The following is a 24,093-nucleotide window of genomic DNA, read 5'->3' on the forward strand; positions in this document are numbered from 1 at the left end:
AGAGTGGCCCCCGCCTCGCCGCAACTGAAGAAAGCCCATGCACAGAAACGTAGACCCAACACAGCCAAAAATAAATAAATTTATTAAAAAAAAAAAAAAAAAAAGAATTTGTACCAGGATTGACTTAGGAAATTTAGAGGGAAAAAGAACACCATCAGATGCTTCAAGATTTAGGGACATTGTTTTGTTTCTCATGGAAACTGTTTACCTTCTAGTAGAGGGTATTAGAAAACAGAAACTGGAAGGAAATTTGAAAAGGATAGATGTGCTAAATATAGACCTTTTCTTTGTATACTATCACCATTGGCAGGAACAATCATTATGACTAATCAAGAGTCTGTCAGCTGCCTTGTGTGGGGATAAGTCTAACAGAAGTTAATAAACTGAAAAAAATTAAATGGACCATGTCAATACTTGGGTTAAAAATAAATTATCTAAACAAAAGCCTGCGGGTTTCTAAGAGTTATGCATAACTTTCCATTAGATACTTCTCCTGAGTCATGAAAATATGCTGAAGTGATTTTAGTAGAAGCAAGTCTTAGTGCCTGATATGGGTTGAATTGTGCCCCTCCATCCCCCAATTCACATGTTGAAATCTTAACCCCAAATACCTTCAGATGAAACCTTATTTGGAGACAGGGATTTGACAGAGGTAATAAAGTTAAGGTGAGGTCATTAGAGTTGGCCCTAATCCAATATGGCAAAAAGGGGAAATCTGGCTATTGAGATACCCAGAGACGATGTGAAGAGACATAGGAAGAAGATGGCCATTTACAGGCTGAGGAGAGAGGCCTGGAGCAGATGCTTCCCTCACAATTCTGAGAAGGAATCAACCCTGCCAACACCTTGATTTTGGACTTCAAGCCTCCAGAACTGTTAGCAAATAAATGTCTGTTGTTGTTTAAACCACCCAGTCTGTGGTACTTTGTTACAGCAGCCCTACAAAATAAAATAGCACCCAAGTGCCCCATCAAGGACCTACGCCATTGGTTCTGACTGGAGCCTTATGGTTTCATCCATCTTTTCTTTGTCAGGGTGGTTGGTGTCAGACTGGGATGCCAGAACAAAGATAAAATGTAAGAATCCCAGTGTGTCAAACCAACTCATGAGAAGGTGGAACAGAAACACAGAGCCATTGGGAGTTTGATTACTCTCATGGTTTATTAATATTCAGATTGAAAAAGGAGCCTTAGAGCCGGAAGTTAACGCTAATTGGCACATTTGCTTTATTTCTTTATTTTCAAAACAAACTGGGTTTTGAATTTTTTCCTTTTTGTTCATTCCATCACATTGAAAAGGAGGAAAAGAAAAATGGTTTTGAATTCACTCGATATTTTGGACTCCTCAGATGAACGGAACATTGCACACACACTTGGAACAGAGAGAGATAGAGAGGAAAGTGGACTCCCACAGGGCCACACGCACCAGATCAAAAAACTTGGATACAGTGCAAGAATTTCCCAAAATGATTGGATCATCATTACCAAAAACTCGCCATAACAACACCAAGAAACAAAAAATGTTTAAGCCACACTGTTTGACTTGGGATCTTTCCTGCTTTTTTTTTTTTTTTAAATGTTTGCCACACAGAGAGAAAGAGGGCTAGTGGGTGGGAGAGGACAGACTCACAGACGTGAGTAGGACAGGAAGGGAAACTTCAGAGAGGAGTTGAGAAGAGGGTGAGGAGTGACAGGGTTCAGGAGAGGGGAGAGTGGGGATGTGGAAAGCCATTTCTTAAAGTTCAGGCATGTTCTTGGTCCGCCTCGCGTTCTTCTCCTTTACCCTCATCCTGCCGGGCACTTTCCTTAGGTTTGGTTTCGTCTACAGCTTCTGAGGAAGAAAACAGATGGGGTTAGGGCGGGGGAAGCAGAGTTAGTATTTTGTCTCATCTGTTCAGATGATAGTGCAATGCATTTCTTATTTTCATACCACTTCATAAAAGATTTAAGATAAAAAGAGATTATTGCTATCTCAGTAATGTAATTTCCAGGTTCAGAAGAGTTTACCCCCAGGAAATTGTTCAGTGACACATAGGGAAGAGCTCAGGAACAAAGCTGTGATATCGTGGGCGAGGAGTTCATTAAAGAGAAACTACCATGGTCTTTAATCTCTCAGCCTTACGGTTAAGGTATCCACACATGCGGGGTCCACAACGATCTTGTATTTCTTTTGCATTAATGTCAGACTTATCATGACAGATACTTTATGTGGATCATTCAACATCCATTCCAACTATCTCACCCCTTATTTCTAGTATTATAAAGGATGGAAAGTGAAATACTTGCATTTTCAGCTCCCCTTGGAGCTAGGGATGTCCATGTCACACAGTGATGGCCAAATCGGTAGAGACAGACTTCCCTGGGAAGGCTCCAGAGGAGGTGTTTGCTCTTTACTTTCTCCTATTCCTGATGACTGTGACATCAAACTACCTGGTAGTGTAGCAGTCACCTTGTGACCATGAATATAAAAACTATACACTAAGAATGGTGAAGCAGAAAGATAGAAAAAAACCTACTTGTGACCGACCATACTATTCCTGAACACTTTTCCTCAGACTTTTTCTTATTAATGTGAGACAAATAACTAACTTCTTTAAGCCACTGTAGTAGTTTTTAGTTTCTGGCAGTCAAAAACATTCCAAATGAGTACACTTATCCGTAGGGCAAGTGTGTTTTGCTTAATAAGAAAGACTTTGCTTCTTTTTAAAGGATCATTTTTTTCCCTAGGAAAGAGGTGATTTTCTAATTACTCTTCGGCCTGGTTTCCTGCTAGAACCCAGTCAACTGATTTCATACTACAGACAGCTTACTAGTATGCCAGCTAATGGAAAGAGAATTTGCCTTGACATCACCTCTGTTATTAAACTAAACTCCTGTATCAGGGTCCCCAAGACTCCCCCCAGGTTCAGCGATTTGCTAGGAGGACTCACAAGACTCAGCATATAGTCCTACTCATGGCTACCATTTACTACAGTGAAAGGATATAAAACCAAAAAAAGCAAAGGGAAAAGTTGTATGGAGCGAAGTTTGGAGGAAATCAGGCACAAGATTCCATGAGTCCTCTCCTCATGGGCTCATACAAGATGTGCTTAATTCCTCCAGCAATGAAGTGTGACGTGTGTGAGATGTCATAGACTAGGGAAGCTCACCTGAGCTTACAAGTCCAGGGTTTTTATTGGAGACTGGTTGTGTAGGCACCCTCTACCTAGCATGTACCAAATCCAGACTCCCAGGAGGAAAACAGATGTCCAGGATAAACCACATTGTTGGCACAAAGAGTTTAGGCACAGTGAACACTCTTAGTTAGGAAGTGGTGAGAACCCTCTCAAAATTCAGGTTCCTAGATGCCAGCCAAGGGTCAATTTTTCACACAAGTATTTCTAAGACTTGAGAGATGTTGAGACTAGAGAAATGGGGAACTTTTAGGAGACCATTAGAAGAGCTCATAAAAATGTATGTTTCTTTGAAATCAGTCAGCTATATATTTATATTCAGATAAAGCTGAACATTTATATCCAAACAAGACCACTGCTGCTAAATATAATTTTGGGAATTCCTTCTTTGGACACCTATCTAATAATATTCTTTTAAGTTTCTTCAGTAGCAGAAAATGCTTATTGTTTTGAAAATAGATGTGTTTTTTTAAGGATCAAATGAGGCTGGTCTGGTAAGTAGCAACTATGATAGGTCATTTTATCTTACAATGACTTGTTTTTGACCAAAGTTTTTAAGTCTGATTTATTTTGTGGGATTTGCAACAGACTGTAAGTTACTTTCAAAATGTAGTTATCCTAGTGAGGCTATCTACTACTACTCATAAAGAATTTTTTAAAGCTAGATCCCTCCAAGGTGATCATTATTAACTCTTGATGAACCAGCACACTGATCACATTTTCCAACAAAAATTTTTGGGTGAAACTAACTCAGTTCTGATCTTCATAATACTCTATGTATACACCAGCAGTGTTCCTCATGTATTATAGAACTTTGGTGTGCTAATGGATCATTTAATTTTCTATCAGAAGAAAGCTTCCATATTTGTTAGATCTTTTTATAGCAATTTTCAATTCTTTCAGATAATTTATTTAGTTCCCTAGCCATGCCCAAACTTCGGAGGCTACAGGTATGCCCACAGTGGTTTATCATCTTTACCAGTTCCAGGAAACCACATATTTAGTGCCCTCTTCAAACTGCAAAAGAAACAGAATATTGATTTAAACTGTCTAGAAGAACATAGAAGGATTAGCTACAGGAGCAAGAGAAGACTTCAAACCTCTCTTATTAAAATAAAAACCTGGGAGCTATTATGTATGATTTGAAGGAGATTAGGAAACTCAAGAGAAAAGGTGAAATCAGGCTGGTTAAGGTGAGAACAGAGGTATATTTGTGAAATAAGGGAACACAATCCAAAAGGAGAAAAAGAAGGAAAAAAGATCCAGATAATTTTAAATAGCCACAGTTTCTGTCCACTTCTGGAGTGGAATCAGGTTAAATCCTTCCAAATTCCCCCACTTTCTCTTGTCATTCTTTGCCTGGGCCCAGGAGAAACGGTGAAACTTGACATGCATCTGTTTATTGTGACAGGAAGTCATTGCTGTCTGTTCCTTATTAAAAGAGCTTCAATATCTACATATTCTTTCCCTCAAATGCTTCAAAGTGTTTGAAATATAATTATTTATTCATTTAGTTGTTCTATAAATTGGTATCGAACACCTGCAATGTGCCAGACATTCTTCTAGGTATTGAGAAGAAAAGTGAGAAAACCAGTAAATACCCTTGCTCTTGTTTAAGCCTTTTGTAATAAGCATATAATAGGCAATGATGAAATCCATAATTATAGAATATTAGCAGTGAGAGGGACCTCTAAGATCACCCAGTGACTAAACCATAAGTCCTCAAGGGTAACGACAGTATCTACTTTTGTACAACTTTGAATCCCCCATGTCCAGCACAGAACCTCGTGCAGGAACGGCCCTCAATAAATACTTGCTGAATGAAAGAATGAAAGGACATCCTCATTTCATAGAAGAGGAAACTGAAGTTCAGATAAAGAGATGTTTCTCTAAATCATATGGTTTGCTCATGTCAAGCCAGGACTAAAATCTAGGTCTTCTACTTGTCCAGGTTTCCCCATTATATCAGGTGGCCAAATTCGACCAGAGAAGGTCAAGAAGGTCTTTATGGAAAGAACCATAAATTGTAACTTTCCTGACCCCTTGCATAAAGTGTTTAGCTACAGCTATCATATTTGAGTATTTCCTACATGTTTAGAACAGTTCTAAGTGCACTTGTGTCATTTGATTAATTCTCACAGCTATAGGTGGGGAAGCTGATGTACAATAAGATAAAGGAACACACTCCCTGTGAATGGCAACAGTGAATTTCAACCTAGGACAGCGCCATCTAGGTAGCATCTATTTTACATTGCTCTCCCAGCTCGTCCCTTTGCCCAAGAAGGGTGAATGGGCTCAGAGTAGTAGCTATAGCAGGGGGTCCACAGGTATGTAGGCCTGGAGACTATGACGTCTAAAAATTGGTCTTTGTAAAAGCAGTTCAGAATGGAGGGAAGAATTCTGATTAGTCTTGAATAATACGAAATCTGGTCTTGGCCCTTTCTGGCACTAATTACATAATTTGTAAATGCTAGAGATGAGTTAATATGTATTCTTTTTAGTATTTTATGCAAAACCTTTGATCATCATGGTGAGTTCAAAGATGGATGAATGGCTGAGGCCAGCTGGTCACTCCAGTGATCATGATCCAATTAGAGTAAATAATCACATTCCCCATCTAGAGGCTCAGCCTCTTTCTGAGACAGTTGTTACTTAAGAAGCTGTGGAAGCTAAAGACTGAATGGGATTTTCAGTACCAAGTGACATAAAGCAAGTGAGGGAAGTAAATGTGCCCGGAGCTGGCGAATGAGGAAAGCCTGATGTGACAGCTGAAATCCAGCAAGTTAAAGAATAGAAAGTGTTCTCCCTATTTCAGTTTAGCTCTGAGTAGTACTTTTACTCATATTAAATATGAAAACCTAAAATTAATACTGTTATTTGGTTAAGGCATTACAGGAAAAGAAAGTGACCCTTGAACAACAACTGGGTTGGGGGCGCCGACCCTCTGTGTAGTTGAAAATAATCCATGTATAATTTATAGTGGGCCCTCCGTATCCATGGTTCATCCGTACCTGCAGTTCCTCTGTATCCAACATCCAACATCCATAGATTCAACCAACATGGATCGTGTAGTACTGTAGCATTCACTATTAAAATGAATCCACATATAAGTGGACCTGTGCAGTTCAAACCTGTGTTGTTCAAGGGTCGACTGTATATATCTCCTATCTATGTGTATATATCATGTGACTAGCGAGCATCCTCACTAGGAATCATTATTATTCTACCTAGGATGGGTTTCTTCCCCCAAATCAGTCTTCACCCCAGAAATCAACCCTGAAATCCAAATTTTATTATGATATAGACTATGCCCCCAAATAAATAAATAAAGCAAAAACTGATGATGTGTTTTAGCAGTTTGGTCTAAAAGGGGGAAAATTTGTCTCTTAATAAAATAAAATTGAGCAATTTTAATAATTTTTATTTGTATTAAATAAATTCTCAAAAATTACAGTCAATTTGAAGAGATAATGTTAGAATCTGATACAGAGCTATACCCTTCTCCAGCCTTGGCATGTGAGCCTTGACAAAAACATTACTTCTTCTGGGCCCAAAGACCTCTTAGAAATAACTATGTTCAGTAGCAGCTGCCGTGAATTTTACCATTTCCATGTTACTTTAAAAAGAGAAAGTTAACATCATGACAGTAAAGCCATGTATTCTTCATGTTCTAGAGTTGAAGGTTGCTTCAAAAAGGAAGAAATAAATGTGTTCATTAATTCACTTATTTATTCAATAAAAGGTCCTGGGCCTTTACTCCATGACACACACTGTGCCATGCATTTCAAATGCAATGCTGTGCAGTGGTGATACAATGAAAACACCAAGCAAAAAGCTCTGCCTTCTTGGAATTCACATGCTAGTAATTATTGTTTGTGGGAGAAGGGGTGATAAAGGAAAAAGTAATATCTAGACAAGAAGACCTCAGCGCAAAGGGGCTTATTTTCTCCTAGGCCACTTCTCTTGGATTTGCAAAGTTGAGCGTCTCTAATGAATCTCATAAATTTTGAAATATGGAAAACTCTAGTAGTTTTCTTATTCTTGACCCACGACTACCAGTCCTAAGAAAGATCAAGACCACATTAAGACAGCAATAAAAATGAAAGTCATTTCTATATCCATTTGGAACCGGGTGGTGGTAGGGGACCCCGGTGGATGATTTCACAGTGGTCCTTGAAATACGTGCCTCTAACTGGCTCTCTGATTCTTGCTGAAATAGATTCTGGAAGCAGCTCTTGTCTTTATGCATTCCATTCATTTCCTTGAAAGGGTGAGAATAGCACGTCTGCACATTCTGTTAGTGAGCAAATACCAGGAGCATATGCAGCAGCGGCTGCTTGTGTGCTCAGCCAGGCAGCCCGGCTGCAGTGCTGCTGGAGAGATGGCGGTGTTCCCAGCTGCCATTGCCTACACTGAGCTCTAATGGCCCTGTTTACTGGCACCGGTCCAGGCCCCTCCACAGCCCTACATTACTGAAATTAGGTTGAGTGGATTTCCCAGTAAAACATTACCTCTTGGGACCTGCCCAGCTCTCCCCAGCCTTGTCAACATTGATTAAATAGAAGCTGCTATCATCCTGGGGCCATGCCCACAATTACTCTACCAATCACCACTGGGCTGGGCTGTTTGCTTCCTTTCCCTTTTGATTTTCACTTTTCTTGAATATTAAGCATCATTACCTCAAAGGCTCAAAGGAAAGTAATAAAAACAACATTCTGTAGCTACCTCACATATGTCCCTTTGTTACTTACATGGTCTTCCTCTTGAGCTGTGTACCAGATATCAGTCTGGAGCCTGGATCATGGCTTTGGGTGGTCACATTTTGCTATGCTTTTTTGTTTTTCATTTTTGCCATGTTTTCCATTTCAAGTCCCTCTCAAAACACTGAGCCAGTATACAGCATTTTGTGTCAGCAGAGTGGTGCAAGTATCACCTATGCTCCCAACTCCCTGCTTTCTGAGACTTTGAAAGCAAATAATCCTATTGTTTATCACACTACTCACTTGAGGATTTCAAAGAGTAGCAAACAAAACCTAACCAAGGAGAAAATTCAGAGGCGAGGTCCCAGTGATATCTGAAATATACATATACAAGTCTACTTCTCTCAAAAGTTTCGGCCTAGGGCTTCCCTGGTGGCGCAGTGGTTGAGAGTCCGCCTGCCGATGCACGGGACGCGGGTTTGTGCCCCGGTCCGGGAAGATCCCACATGCCGCGGAGCGGCTGGGCCCGTGAGCCGTGGCCGCTGAGCCTGCGCGTCCGGAGCCTGCGCTCTGCAACTGGAGAGGCCACAACAGTGAGAGGCCCGCGTACCACAAAAAAAAAACAACAACAACAAAAAAAAAGTTTCGGCCTAGGACCAAGCTGATTTCTATCTAGCCTTGCTACCAATTAGTCATCTGACCTCAGAGAAGTTACTTTTCCTTTGCCTCCATTTTCTAATCTATAAGAAGTATGGATAATAATGACTGCCTCGCCTTATTGAAGGAAGGTATTTAAAAGCACTTTATAAAATTTAAAGTGCAGCATATAGTATGTTGAGATTTTAATACAGCCTGTGGGATTTGGGTAAAAAACATCCATCAAGTTTAACAGTTTCATCCCAGGAGGAAAAAAAGCAATTTCCCACAGGAAAAAAAAAAAAATCATCTTTCTCAGATAAACGACTAAGAGGGCTTCTCCCCTAGAATGTTCCTATAAAGTCTCTAAACAAGAATACAAGTGATTTATTAATTAAATAGATCTACTCTGTTACAGAAATTGAGAATGAATCTAGGATTTCTAACCTTTGGAACAACATTTAGTGTTTTATTCTAAAACAGAAATGACCCAGAGATTTTTTTAATTAAAACAAAAGTCAAAGACGGTACAAGTTGGCCTTGAAAACATCTTAAACATTCTCTCTACAAAATGTCTATCAAACCATCAAAAATGAGTGTCCTACCTTCTTCCTCCGTTAGAAACACGCAGAAAGATAAAAAATTACAATTTATGTGGCTTGCATAGTTGCCTTAAGTCATTTTTGGAACAAGATGGTATAAACATGTAAAGCTGAATGGAGTTAACATTATCTCTTATCATTATTACAGTGAATAAGTCAACTTTTAAAGGCTGAAAATAAAAATAAAAATTTGGGGGGTATTTCCACTCTAGCATAAAAGTCAGGTAGACATACTCCTTCATCCCTCCCCTCAGCTAAATTGTGCTGAGCTGGCAGTTGAATCTGTAGATCTTCCAAGGCATTCCTTACGTTAGGATGTGGGAGGAGTGGAGGAATGGGGAGTCAGTACTAACAATGACGGCTCCTATGACACTGAGACATTTTGAGAAGGGCTGTGTCAGGGATAGAGAAATGATGTTGTGATATAGTGTATTGCTAGTAGTGACTATCCTAAGAAATTCAGCCTAAAAATTGTCTTACCCTCTTCTGTAGATTATATGTATATTTAAAAATTCAAAATCCCATCTGACCAGAGTTCAACTCTGCATCTCCCCTTTCACCTCATAGTATCCCAGGTGAGGAGAATCTAGCTAGGAGAAAATCTTAGCTGCATCTCTCTAAGCCTCTACAAACTCAACTGTCTAAGGTGCCAGGCAGCTAATGTTAATGTGAAAATCTAACCATAGGTAAAATCCAGTGGCGGGGTCCACGGAGGCCTCGTAAGAGCAGGCATTGCCTAAAGGCATTTAAAAATTTTAAAACACTATCACTGGAAAAACAAAAGGGGAAGGAGTGTCTGGCGTAAGACTCTTAAATTATACCAGGAAGATACATTTTTGGACTCTGACTTCAAAATGGAAGCAGTTTCCTTGAATCAGGATAAAAGATAGTAAAAGATAGATAAAAGAAAGTATTTGTCTTCAAGAACTAACTCCAAATCAGGAGTCCTAACTAACAGTGCGACCTTTTCCATTTTGCTAAATTTAAATTACTCACATCTCAAGATTTTTTTAGTGAATGAAGTAAAAAATAAATAATGACTACTGCAGATTTTATAAATGGCCTACCAAAGCAAAAAGAGATACCAAAAAATCCAATTCTCAATATTCTCTCTCCCCTCACTTGCTGTTCAAATATTCTCAACATCTCTACATCCCTACCTATACCTTCCAGATGTCCTAGGCTCCTTTTACAGATGCTGCTGGTGACATTCTCAGATCCCTTTTACCAGGCTCATGTCCCCAGCTCCCAGCTGCTGGAGGCGTTGGCTGCCAATGACCCACACCTGCTCCTTGGGCGGGGGGTGTAAACAGAATCACCTCAACCTGAGGTGCCTGAGAGGTCATGCCCCTTCTTCCCCCTGTGACTCCAGACACAGACAATCTCTGTGATGTAACTTGTGCTTCAGCATAGATTGTGGGATTAGGCTGAGACCATGATTTTCCTGAACCCATTTTACTGTCTTCTTCCCTTGGCTTCTCTTCTTTCTTCATTCCCTTATGGATTTCCACCAATAAAGTATTCGCACAAGAGTCCCTTCTCAGGCTCTGATTCTGGGGAATGGGACCAAAGTTATCCCTTTAACCAAAAATTAAGGACTGGAGATAGGAGGCAGGCCAGTCAATTTCCTTAGTCAATGTACATAGCAAGTCTTCAAGGTTTGGATCATTTGGGTTTGCGGCTTAGTCAGCCCTCATGACCCAGCTCAAATGTTTCCATACCTCCAAACCTATCCTACATGGAATTAATCACTTCCTACTTTTTATTTGTATAGAAATTATATCCCTTGCATTATATCCTAGTTTGTGGTATCTTTTCTAGTCTTCTTGACTGTGAACTAATTTCTCAAATGAAAAGTCTGATACATTTGCAATAATTTGAACTCCACAAAGGCAGAGATTTTTTATTTTGTTCACTGATGAATCCCAAATGCTTAGAAAAGTGCTGGCAAATATATATATCTTTAATGAATCAAGGCATCTATATTAAAGTCAACTCCTAGTGTCATGCTTATCACAAGATAGGCGTTTAATATTTATAGGAGGGACGAAAGTGATGAAAAAAGGGGACAATTCCAAATATGCTTTGTGTCATGTAGATAAAACCTTAATTACCTCAAGCATAAAAACTGTGGACCTGTATTGTTACCGTGACCAAATAGCAGAGGTATGCCTGAATTTCAAAATATTGTATTATGTAAAGGAAAAAATATTATTCTGCTTTATAGGCATTAGGCATGGAAAGAATTATTCCATCATCTTCCTTTTTTTTTTTACTAATTTTAATTTTATTCTTCTAATTTTATAACAAATTATTCAGATATAAAAAACCCAAATGTAAAAAATAGATATCTACTATAAGCATCACTATTTTTAGATGGCACAGCGTAGTGGTTAGGACAGCTGGCTCTGGAGCCAGCTATTTGCATTTAAATTCTATCTCTGACACCATGACTTGGAGTGAGTTATTTAACCTCTTATTGCCTCACTTTCCTTATCTGTAATTGGTATTAATATGGGTACCCACCTCATGGGGTTACTAAAACAGTCAAATGTGTTAATTATTTAAAGTACTTAATAATAAATGGCATGTTTCAGTAAACTGCTCTATAAATATTGGCGATTATTATTAAGTGAGTGGGAGGGAACTAACACTGGTTTAATGTTTACTATGTGCCAAGCCAAGTGCTAAGGGCTTTCACATACTGGTGTTCAATATATATCATCTGTGCTCTCCTAGTCCTTTGTCAGTAAAGTGGAAGTAATAATATCTACCTCATAGATTTGTGATGAGCATTAAATGAGAGGAAAAAAAAGACAACCTAACAAGGTGTCACTACCTTGCTCACCTACATGCCTAATAAATGAGAATTAGCTTCTCTCTCTCTCCACTAATTCATGCGTATCCACTCTTAGACTAGAGCCAAAGAGAAACTTTCTTCAAGTATCCCGAGAAAGGGAGAGAGAAGTTTGTTCCTTATAAAGTTTCTGCTTGTAAAGTAAAAAAATAATAATTCTTTGAAAAAAAGGCTTTGAAGTCAAGGTCTAAAGTCCAAAAATGATCACCAGGGCAAAGCTGACTGTTGGCCAAACTTGAGAGGCAAGATTCTATGATGCAAGAATCAAGGCTGCTAAATAGTAATGTCTCAAAAGGCAAGAACTTCTCTGCTATTGCCTCTACTTCAGAAGAGGACGATCTTCTCTATTTCACACTTAAATAGCAGTCAGTTGATTTCAAAGGAAACCACCTTATCCTTGGGCTTCGCTCCATTGGATTCCCTCCAGTTTGTAGCAAAAGTACATTTACTATACTGACTGAGCAAGAACCAAGGAACCCCTTGCCCTCAGATGTGTAGTAAATCTTGTTGCAGTAGGCAAGTTACAGAGGGGATGGCAATTATCCAGGCTTAAGACAGTACATCCAATTTTAAGAAAAATTCCCTGATTCATTATAGTTATTGAACCCAAGACTTGAAAGAAACCTAGGACTTCTTGTCCCTTAACCTTAAGGAAAATGATCATTTACAGTGAAATTTTTCAGCTTTATTATGAGAAAGAACTTTCCATTTCTGTGGACAAGGCATGTCTGGGGGCAAAATCCCTAGGGCTCTGTGGAAGACTGCTCTGAGGGGGTTATTCCTTCTGCCTATGCACTGTGCTGTCTCGTTTCTGGGATTTCTCAAGCATGGAATTCCAGCAAACCTTGAAGAGTAAAGAGATTAAAGATGGAGTAGGAAGTGGCCACTTTCTTACAAGAATTACAGGCAGAGAAACGCCATGCTTCTTTTGGAATCTTGATCAAACCTGACTGAAGTTAGCATTTTTTTTCCCCACTAAAGTTTATTCATAATTCCTCTTCCTGCATTTCAGAGAAAGTTAATAATTTTCTAAAAATCAAACTTCATGTATTTGATGTTAATTATTTAGGCCCATACTTAGGAGATGAGGAAATGTCGGACAGGCTAATTATGTTTGTTGGTCATTTTTCATTGAATCTACTCTCTTAGCTATTTTTTCTTGAAGTTTTTCACATTTATCCAAACAGGCTGCTTAGGTATTATACCAGCCATTTCAAACAATTGTGTTTCCTTAGATATTTCTATTATGCTCACTGTTTTCAACGAGTCATCCTAGATCTTATCTAGTGATCAGTTACAACAGTGTAGTAATTTGTGTTTGTCACACCTTGAGAAAGTTAGTGAACTATTTTCTAGATTATACTGGTTTTAAAAATTCAACCAATGATTTGTAATGTTTTAACATATGTTGAGTTAATATGCCATATTACAAAAAATATTACAAATATTTTCAACATTTGTCTTTAAAAGCAAATTTGCCAAATCTCATGATCTGATATTTGATTACATGATTTGATTATGTGACTCCACAGTTAAAATATAGAAACCCAAACTAGAAATAATTCTAACGCTATAAGGGTCATTCCAGTAGTGACTACAGCTGCCCAAGAATTTTTCCTACATATGAATATCTATTGCTTGGATAACATTTAAATTTTAAAAGAGAAGCACTATACTTATGAGTCATATTCAGCTCATGCCTTGCCATGTCTCACCATGATGTGTTTGGGTAGTAACTGAGATTAGCTAGACAATTACTTATCTGTGTTGTTTAATTTTCCCTTATGGCTGTATCTACACAGCACAAAGAAAACTAAAGACTTGGCAGTTCTCTTGCTAATTTTATCATTGCAAATGGATAAACCACATAATTCAGGACAAAAATACAAAATCTGTATATATTGTTATGGAGTGAGCTCCTAACTGTAAAATTACGGAATAATGAAAGCTGAAGGAGATCTTAGAGATTATCTGATCTCAGCCCCTCACTCCCTCTGAGAAAAACTGAAGGTAGAGCATTTCTGTGACTTGCCCAAAGTCTCACAGCTAATGAGAATTCAGTGATCCTCCCATAACACCATAATGTCTCTCACAACCTTTGAGGATGATGAATTCCACTGCTTGATTTTAACTGGCATCCCTCTCCAGTAATCCTAAATGCACTGTGTAAGTCTGTTCCTCCCTCACTCCTTCCCCATCACTCCCTCCATTCCTTCTCTCCTTTGTGAAATAAAGGTAAACTCAATATAATTTTACTTTAAGAGCTACCAGAAGTAATTTTAGATGCTCTGGAGGCTTGCAGAACCAGGGCTGAGGATTACTGTTGCATCAAACTTCAATACATTATGCACAACTGGTGAGAGGTGATGTGGATATTCTATATAGAGAGGGGAAAAAGTGGGGACCTCTAAAATTGGTGCCTTAGGCTGAATAGTAATCAGTGATTATGGCAGGTTTCATAAACTCAATGACTAAAGAGTTGCTGGGTAATGAAAGTCCAGAAGTAGCTGAAATTACTACAAATGCTGTCATACCTAGAAATCTGTAAGAGATCAGTACTATGTCCTGATAAGAGCAAATAAAAGTGCATATCATTCCCCCATCTATCACCCCCTCCACTTCCCAATGAAAGCAGAGTGTTCAAAAGCCCACTGAGAAGGTTAACTCAATTTTGAAATTAATTTTAAAAATTATTATTGTAACAAGAAAGCCCTATAAAAGTTGTTTGTGTTATATGCTTGTGTGCAGGTAAATAGATGCAATCCCCATCTCTTGCTGGGACAATTCATTTTGCACTCATTGTGTATTTTGGCTTCCTAGGGCCTGTCAAATTATAGCACTGCCTTTGAATGAAAAATTGCTTTAAGAATCAATAGTACTCACTGGAACACAACCAGAACTATATCGAAAAAGTGATATTCATATTTGTACTGATTTCTCTCTTTCTAGTAAAGAGCTCAGAGCTCTTATATTTAGTGGCAAAGAATGTAATAGCCTTGGTTATTTAGAGACATTGGGACCATGAGCAGTTAAAGAATAAAGATTCATGGTGAGTCTATAGCTTACCTTAGATAGAACCATAGAATCATATGTGTCCTGCCCATCCTATAGCACTGCCATTGGAAAAATCATCCTGCTGAAGGCTTTCTCTCTTTTTTTTCTCTAATAAAACTATTTTCTAAGACATACCTTATGTCTAGAATCTACCTCCTACTCTCTTCTTTCTTTCAAAACCCTATTTATTTGAAAGTAATCAGACTGCATACAGAGACCTTAGAATAGAAAGGGGCTCTGGAGACCCGCCAGCAACAACTCACCTAATACAGGAATCTCCCAGAATCCTCCTAGCAGACAGGCAGACTCTGCTTCAACAGGCCACTCCAGCTCTAACTGTAAATTCTTCCTGATAGTCAGCTAACACCTACCTCTCCTAAGTTTTTATGGAGTTCTTTCCTCTAGAATAACACAGAACAAAATATGTCCTCAATATGTTTTCTTTTGTACAAGACAGTCGCAAAATGCAAAGATAACAGCCTCTTTCTTCAAGAAATTTACCAACCTGTTCTTTTCCTCTTCAATCAACAAACTTCATGAAAAAATAAATTCAAATTACGCCTTTTCTTCATCTCACCTCTCTTAGTTCTCTAGGAGCTGACTTCAATTCTATCATTTTTCTAACAGTGCTCTCCTCAAATTCACCCCCTCCCTCAAAATGATATCCACATCATACGGCCTTTTCTCATTTACCATTGCTCTTGATCTTTTTCTGACTACTCCTTTTGACAGTATTGACTTTTACTTGAGCTCTATGCTCCAGAAAATAGAGGCAGTTAAGAAATTCTCCCAACCTTTTGTTTTCTGAAGTCTCCCCATCCTTTTACGCTCTAGGAAATGGCTTACTGTAAAATACTCTTCTCCATATGATCTGCTGTCCACTCTCTCTCATCCAGAAGACTCATGGGTGACTCCCTTGTTTACCTGTAACAAGGCCAAACATAGATCTTTCCTCCTTTGCCTTGAACTTTCTATTCTTTGTTTCATGAATGAGGTTAGAATTGTTTGTCTATTTTTTTTGTTTGTTTGTCTCTACAAGGTAGACCAGTGACAAATAAATCTTGTTCAGCTAACTCACTAGACTTCCTCTGATTGCAAAATAACCTCATTTGTAAATCACCCCACCTGTAATTTGTCTACTCCTCCTATAAAAGTCTAAGGGAAAGCCACCCTGCCAAGACACTGTGATCTTGGGAGCTGGGTTCCCTATTGCAATAGTTTGAACAAAACCAACTCCTTAATTGTTGGTGTATTTTTGTTTTTGACATCTTCTTAAAATATTCCTTTTTTCTTAACTTTAATGAAGACCATGTTCTGGATCTGTGTTTGCCTCATCCAGAAGACTCATGGGTGACTCCCTTGTTTACCTGTAACAAGGCCAAACATAGATCTTTCCTCCTTTGCCTTGAACTTTCTATTCTTTGTTTCATGAATGAGGTTAGAATTGTTTGTCTATTTTTTTTGTTTGTTTGTCTCTACAAGGTAGACCAGTGACAAATAAATCTTGTTCAGCTAACTCACTAGACTTCCTCTGATTGCAAAATAACCTCATTTGTAAATCACCCCACCTGTAATTTGTCTACTCCTCCTATAAAAGTCTAAGGGAAAGCCACCCTGCCAAGACACTGTGATCTTGGGAGCTGGGTTCCCTATTGCAATAGTTTGAACAAAACCAACTCCTTAATTGTTGGTGTATTTTTGTTTTTGACATCTTCTTAAAATATTCCTTTTTTCTTAACTTTAATGAAGACCATGTTCTGGATCTGTGTTTGCTGTTTCCTCACTTTTCTTTGCCATTCTGGGTCTAGTGTTTGTTCCTTATCCCCTAACAAGACACAATCCAAGATTCAATTCTACATTCTCTTTGCAGGCTCTGCATCAAATAACTCATTCTCTCTAATGACTTTGACCCCGACCCCATAACCAGGTAACCACCACATTTATATTATCACTGTCATATTGTTAATCCCTATACATCACTGTAAGCATATTACTTTCTTTAACACAAGCTGTAATGACTCCTGGCCTCGTATACATCAAATTCCAATTTCTACTGCCAAATACTTCTCTACATCCTTGACTCTACTCCTGGCTCCAATTCTATATCTCAGTCTATACTGGACATCACACAACCACTATCGCTACAAATATAATGAGATTGGCCTTATCATTCTTTCAGAGATCCAAGTTTAAAATCCTCCCTCTCTAGGTGCATCTATCTGTGTCTATTGATTCTCCTTTCTCAGCAACACATATTTCCAATTGAGGCCATGAAATGGAAAAAACAAATATAAGTACTGAACTGATATACTTGATGAAAAATGTGCCAAACTCACAGGGAAAAGAGACTAGCGATACTACTACAGCTTGGGCAGGGGGCCAGTAGTAGTCAGAGAAAGGAAGGACAGGTGAGTAATAATAACACAATATCTGAAGTATATATGGTTAAAGGCAATAGTCAAATAGAAAGTCAACAGCAAGGGTAGTCAACAGGCGTTGGAAGCTGATAGAACAAAGCAGCTAGAAAGAGGCCAGTATACATAGACCATGGATGGACATGTGGGCAAGTCTCTCAGCCAGCAATAGGGTCCCCTAATCATGGGACCAAGAACAAGATTCCCATCTCTAGGAGACAGGATGAGAATAAGGCAGGGTCTTAGTCTCAAGAGAAATCCGAGTACAAATGAAATGAATGAGACAGGGACCTAGGTAGAGCAAAACCAAGATGAAGTTTAGTTAGTGGAACTGTTCCCAAGTGAGACACCAATTATTGGTGTTTGGGCACAAGTTGACTTGAGCCTGAGCCAATTGTGTGTAGGGTTCTTTAATTCTTCCTAGTCTAGGAATGAAAATGACATTGATTCCAGAACCAGACATAGAACTCAACTTGAAAAACAGATGGCAAGTGACCTCACTAGTGTGGCCTAAAGGGACAGAGGACAGTACACCAGGCTAGCACTTCAGGGGGTGGTGGCAACACTAACATCTGAACCAATAGAGCCATCTCTTAGCACATCTTTCTGCCTCCAAGGTGGCCCTCTTGCATGCTCCTCCGCTGTCGCTGATAGGGGTAACTATAATAGTTATTTAAAGCCTACAGATGATAATGCAAAAAGAAAGAGGAGATAGCTGCTGCCCCAACAATTGATTGTACATCACTGAGTCTAAAAGACGGGACATGACTTTCCTTGCTATTTAAATGAAAGTATACTAAATAAAATTTTTTGGTCGTAGTCTCACTATAATTTGCTTGGACATGTTTTATGTCTGCTCTCTGACCCTCATGTCTTTGCCATCACTGCTAAGTTCATAGAATTCCCAAAGGCTTTTAAACTCATCCATGGACCTGGGCCTTCTTGTCCAATGTTGAGACCAAACACAAGAAAATACTAGGGATAGGAAAAATAAAATAGCAGTTAATTTTGTTTTCTAGGTTAAATTTTTATGAGATCTTAGAAGGAGAATTGGTGAACTCAGGGAGAGTTAGTAATAAATTTGGGGATAAAGTATTGAAAATATTCTGAAAATGTGGGAGAAAATGACTTTTTTACTGAAGCTAACTTGAGTATAAATCATAATGTAGAAATAAATTTTATGTGGCAGAGTCTCACAAAAGACTACTAGGAACATACCCATAGTTGAACACAGCTTGGTCTATTGACACGTCACAGCTAGGGAGAGCACACAACATGGAACCATGAGGCATGGCAGTAAGAGGGGGTTAGAACGGACTTATCTGGGCTTGTGCTACAGGATTTGGAGGTAGATTCAAGGAAGCAGAGCTTTGCTCTTTATTGGATGCTATCAAAAAATAGGTGTCATTTTATGATTGGGCATCTTTTTTTTTTGGCATCACTTTTTTAAAATTAATTTTTTAATTTATTTATTTTTGGCTGTGTTGGGTCTTCGTTGTTGTGTTCAGGCTTTCTCTAGTTGCGGGGAGCGGGGACTACTCTTCATTGTGGTGCACGGGCTTCTCACTGCGGTAGCTTCTCTTGTTGCAGAGCACAGGCTCTAGGCATGTGGGCTTCAGTAGTTGTGGCACGCAGGCTCAGTAGTTGTGGCGCACGGGCTTAGTTGCCCCGCAGCATGTGGGATCTTCCCAGACCAGGGATCGAACCTGTATCCCCTGCATTGGTAGGTGGATTCTTAACCACTGTGCCACCAGGGAAGTCCCTATGATTGGTCATCTTAATAAATAGTATCTAGAAGGAAGGAAGAATGAGGTAAGCATTATCATTCATACAGCCAGGCTAGGGAAATATTTGGCCATTTTATGGTTTAGACAATGTCCATACTTAGTCCGTGTTCAGATGTGATTACAGGGGTCTTGCTTTGTCTGGAACCATCACACAAAGTCCAGTGTTGTGTTCTATGAAACGGTGTATGTTAATAGGAGAAGACTAAGGCCCACCTTTGGGTGCCAGGCCAGATCCTGGCTGTTAGGAGCTGCTTTTCTCTTTCTTGGGAGGAAACAGGGGAGAAATTAAACTTAACTTTTCCAGATTTGAGGTGTCAGTGTTCAGGTCTTTCCTTGTAATTGCCTGTATCCGCCTCCAGAGTTCTCCCTCTTGTCATACTTAACCAATGTGTGATTCCCCTGAGCATAGAAAGAGAAATTACATTGATTGCCCAGAGACAGTGAAAAGATTCTACCTCAGTCCAGTGTCATCAGCTGAAGCCCTATCCTGAAAGGTTTTACTGGCTCTTAAAGATGCTGATGGCTCCCAATGGACTAGTGGCACTGTTTCCTAATTTAACATATTTTAATTAAATAAAATCTTTCCTGAGGAAGAAAGAGCGGGCCACATCGGGTCTGTCATTTCAGTTGTTTTCTCACTTCCCTGATATGACGAGACAGCAAGTTTGAGTTTTTCACCCTCTCTCTCTCTTCCCCTCCTTCCTTTAATGGCCTGTCAAAAGGAAATTCCATCCTGTGTTGGCATTACTGCCTGCTGTAAATAAAGAGGAAATGGGAGGAAAGAGGAGGTGGGAGGGGAAGGGTGTGTGTGATAGAAGCTAGATCCACAGATCAATTGCAAGGCATCTCTCAGAGTGTCTAGACACCAGCTGCCTGGTAACCATGGAAACCCACAACTTTGACTGATGGGCTGAGGAGTAACAACTCTCAGGAGATCCTGTTGGGAGCTTGGTGGTGGCGGAGAGAGGAAGGAAGGTTGGGATAATGGCGAGAGAGTGTTAGAGTAACAGGGGAGAGAGCAAGAGGAAACACAACTCTCTGTGAAATGGGGGCATTATCCCGCTTACCATTTTTCTCAGGCACATTCCACAAGTGGTGACAAGATACAAATGTGCCATACCCAGCAGGTGTCAGGACACAGGTTGCTAAAGATGAAGCGCTGAGTTGGAATGATTACATTCCCATAAACCTCCTCAGTAAACCAAAGCTTTTGACAGTAAACAGACATGATCAACAATTGCCTGAGGCAGCCTTGCGAGTGGGAAATTCCGGTCCCCAAGAATGGTTGTCACTTTTACAAGCACTTAGAGATAAAGAATACTCACAGCTCTGTACATGAAGTGTCCTCCCTTCCTGCTGCTCCCATTTTCCTTTGTCCTAGGAAAGGGTTAGGATGCTGTTTAAATAAAGGAGGTTGGTGGTAGGATTGTTGAGGGAATGAGTAAGAAATGAAGAGATACCTGTTTAGGACCAAATCATCTGTCATCTAAATGTATTTTGTTCTCTTCTTCATAGACAGATGCCTATCATCAGAGGTTTCCAATCCATAGATTTTCAAGTGTTACAGTTGCTTGCTGTAACCCTGGTCCCTTCCCACCACACATTCTTTTTGGATGGGGATTTTCAGGTAACACTGGCACCCCTCCCCTCCACCCCTCTCACCACCTGATTTTGTACCCATTCCCACTCCCCAACGCCATCTCTCCACTCCACTTCCTTGACCAAGTACCACCACATGCAACCCTCCCCACCAGGGACCCCCAGACCCTTTGGTGACGCAGAGCAGCCCTTTCTCACCAAAGTTTGTCTACAGCTATACAGACTACATTTATTGTCTGTCTCACAGTGTTTTGCCTTTACTCAGGCAATCTTATCCATCACAGTTGGAGTCTAACAGAAGACCTGCTAATTTTATTGGTGTTATCCGGGTCACAAAATTGTTTCCTAAATTGTGCAAAGCTAATAGATGGTGTGAGAATTAACCCTTGGACTCTGACTGATCAAAACCAAGAGATAGGGCTTCCCTGGTGGCGCAGTGGTTGAGAGTCCGCCTGCCGATGCAGGGGACGCGGGTTCGTGCCCCGGTCCGGGAAGATCCCACATGCCGCGGAGCGGCTGGACCCGTGAGCCACGGCCGCTGAGCCTGCGCGTCCGGAGCCTGTGCTCCGCAACGGGAGAGACCCAACAGTGAGAGGCCCGCGTACCACAAAACAAAACAAAAGAAAAAAAACCAAGAGATGTGTGTGTGTGTGTGTGTGTGTGTGTGTGTGTGTATATACATACATACATATATATATATATATTTTATGCAGTGTTTCCTCTGAAGAAATGCTCCTGTATGAAAAAATGTTCCAACCATATTTAGCTATAAGCAACATGTAGGCAAATTCAACATACTCAGAAAGGGCTACTAATAAGTAAATACTGAGTTAACTATCATTTGTAATAAGTAGAACATTTTAATCCACCAGAGACTCCTTATTAGACATTAAAGCTTTCATGACTTTGATTTGATGACTTAACCTGAGAGAAAGCAGCTCCCTCCTAAGCAAAGATGTGTTTATGTCATCTATTTTCAATCAGGGCAGAACTCCCAGTGGTCTGGAATTGCTAAAATGGTCCTCTTTTAGAGATGGATACTTTGCATGGGGAGATGAAACCACTTTCTTCCCTATGATTGTGTTCCATGTAGGGAGTGACTATAAAGCAGCGAGACTAGGACACAGATCTGGTCCTCTGGTGCCACTGACAGCCCGGTTATAGTCACCGTCCAGCTGCCAACATCTTCCAGTCCCTAGGAGAGATGGTATTACATGTAAGAATTATAGGAGTCTCCAAGGAACTTGCAAGGGAAGAGGATGATGGAGGAATGTCTGTCCAGGAGGCAGAGGAGAAGTTCCTTCAGTGGTGATAAGGAGTAAACCAACTGAATGTTAGGGGACTTTGGGTTACCTTTGCCACCTAGGCACTGACCGTCAGCACTGACTCAGCTACTCTGTTTGACTAAGGAGGCACCTTCCTCCTCACACTTCTACTGAGCATTCTGTTCCTATTCTAGTTGCTGGGGTATAGTGGAGTACAAAATAATAATAAAGCAAAAAATACCCTGTTCGTGGAGCTTATATTATTCCATAGATTAACAGGTAAAATATATAGCATGTCAGGTGGTGGTAAGAGCTATGAAAAACATAATGTGGGGAAGGAGAATAGAGAGTGATGGAATGAGGGTGGTGTGACAATCTCCATCAGAGGGAAAGTCTCGTTGAGACGGTGACATGTGAACAGAAGCTGAAGAAGGTTAGAGAGTGGAATCTATGAGGATCTAAAAGGGTGGGGGGGGCAGTTTCTAGACAGAGGGACCAGTAGTTCAAACGCCCTGGATGTGAGCACATGTGGTTTGCCGGGGCTGTAGCACAGGCATTATGTTGCTGGAAGGGAGCAAGAGAGGGGCGCGGAGAAAGTGCACTCCGAGTGGTGACCTCTGTGAGACGCTAATCATGGAGGGCTCTGAGGCCATGTTAAGACCTTGGCTTTTATTGAAATGAGACAGATGCAAGAGAAAGCGACATTGTGCTCAGATCCTAGATATATTTTGAACGTGGAGCCAACAAAATTTGCTGACAGATTTAAGATTGGAAAAGACAAAAGAGTCGGGGATAATTCCAAGATAGGTGGCCTGAGGTTCAGGAAAAGGTGAGCTTGCCATTTCCTGAGGTGGGGAGACTCGAGAAGTTGCAGGTTCAGGGAGAAAAGATAGGAGTTTGGTTTTCAAAATGTTTGGTTTGTGGTGTCTATTCGATACACAAGTTAAGTAAGCGGTGGTCTGGAGTGGGGAGAGAGGGTCTGGGTTACTGAGGGATCATTGGGATTTATCAGGTTGTAGGCAATATTTGAAGCCTTGGACTAGGAGCAATCACCAAAAGAGTAAATGTAGGGCTTCCCTGGTGGCGCAGTGGTTGAGAGTCCGCCTGCCGATGCAGGGGACACAGGTTCGCGCCCCGGTCCGGGAAGATCCCACATGCCGCGGAGCGGCTGGGCCTGTGAGCCTTGGCCGCTGAGTCTGCGCGTCCGGAGCCTGTGCTCCCCAACGGGAGAGGCCACAACAGTGAGAGGCCCGCGTACCACAAAAAAAAAAAAAAAAAAAAAAAAAGAGTAAATGTAGATGGAGAAGAGGAGGTCCAAGACTGAGCTGTGAGAGACTCCAACAATGAGAAACCAGGAGATGAAGAAGCAAGGACAAGAGAAACTGTAAAGGAATAGCCAATGTGTTAGCAGAAAAAATCAGTAATAGGTAATGTGCTGGAAGAACAGTAACTAAAGTACTTCAAAGAGTAGAAAGTGATCAACTATGAAATGTTATTGGTAGGCCAAAGAAGACGAGCCATGGAATGGACCACTGGATTTTAGCAATGAGGAAGTCATCTGTGACTTTGGCAAAAGTTTCATTGGAGGGTGAGAGGGTAGGTGTGATTGCTGTGGATTCAAGATTGGGAAGAAACAAATTTGAGCCAGTGAATGTAGACAACTCTGATGAATACAGAGTCAGGAGCCTGACAGCCTGAGTTTGAATTGAGAACCCACCACTTCCCAAATGTGATACTTTGAGCATGTTATATAACTCCTCTGTACCTTGATTTCTTCATCTACTGAATGGGGATAGTACCTACTTCATAGGATTGTTGTAAAGTATGATACATATAAAATGCTTAGTTGATGTGTTCAGTAAGTATTAACTTGAACAGTCCTTACCATCACTTCTTTTAATCCTTAATAAGATATGGTCCTTGTGAACACGTTCTATTACTGGTTCTGGAGACTAAAAGCGTAAAAAAGATTGTTTGAGCAACTATAATGAAAATTCTGCCAACCTT

At 40.2% G+C, this 24,093-nt stretch overlaps 1 protein-coding gene across 1 annotated transcript in view; it reads right to left on the reverse strand.

Annotated features, from left to right (window-relative positions):
- Positions 1-1,741: 1,741 nt before the first annotated feature.
- GAP43 (growth associated protein 43) overlaps positions 1,742-24,093 on the reverse strand; it is a 43,535-nt gene continuing 21,183 nt past the window's right edge. Inside the window, exon 3 of the mRNA XM_055085495.1 lies at positions 1,742-1,830. Within this exon, the coding sequence (XP_054941470.1) occupies positions 1,742-1,830 (89 nt within the window). The remainder of the gene's footprint in view (positions 1,831-24,093) is intronic.

This window comes from Physeter macrocephalus, chromosome 1, assembly GCF_002837175.3.
Source record: "Physeter macrocephalus isolate SW-GA chromosome 1, ASM283717v5, whole genome shotgun sequence".
Lineage (NCBI taxonomy): Eukaryota > Metazoa > Chordata > Mammalia > Artiodactyla > Physeteridae > Physeter > Physeter macrocephalus.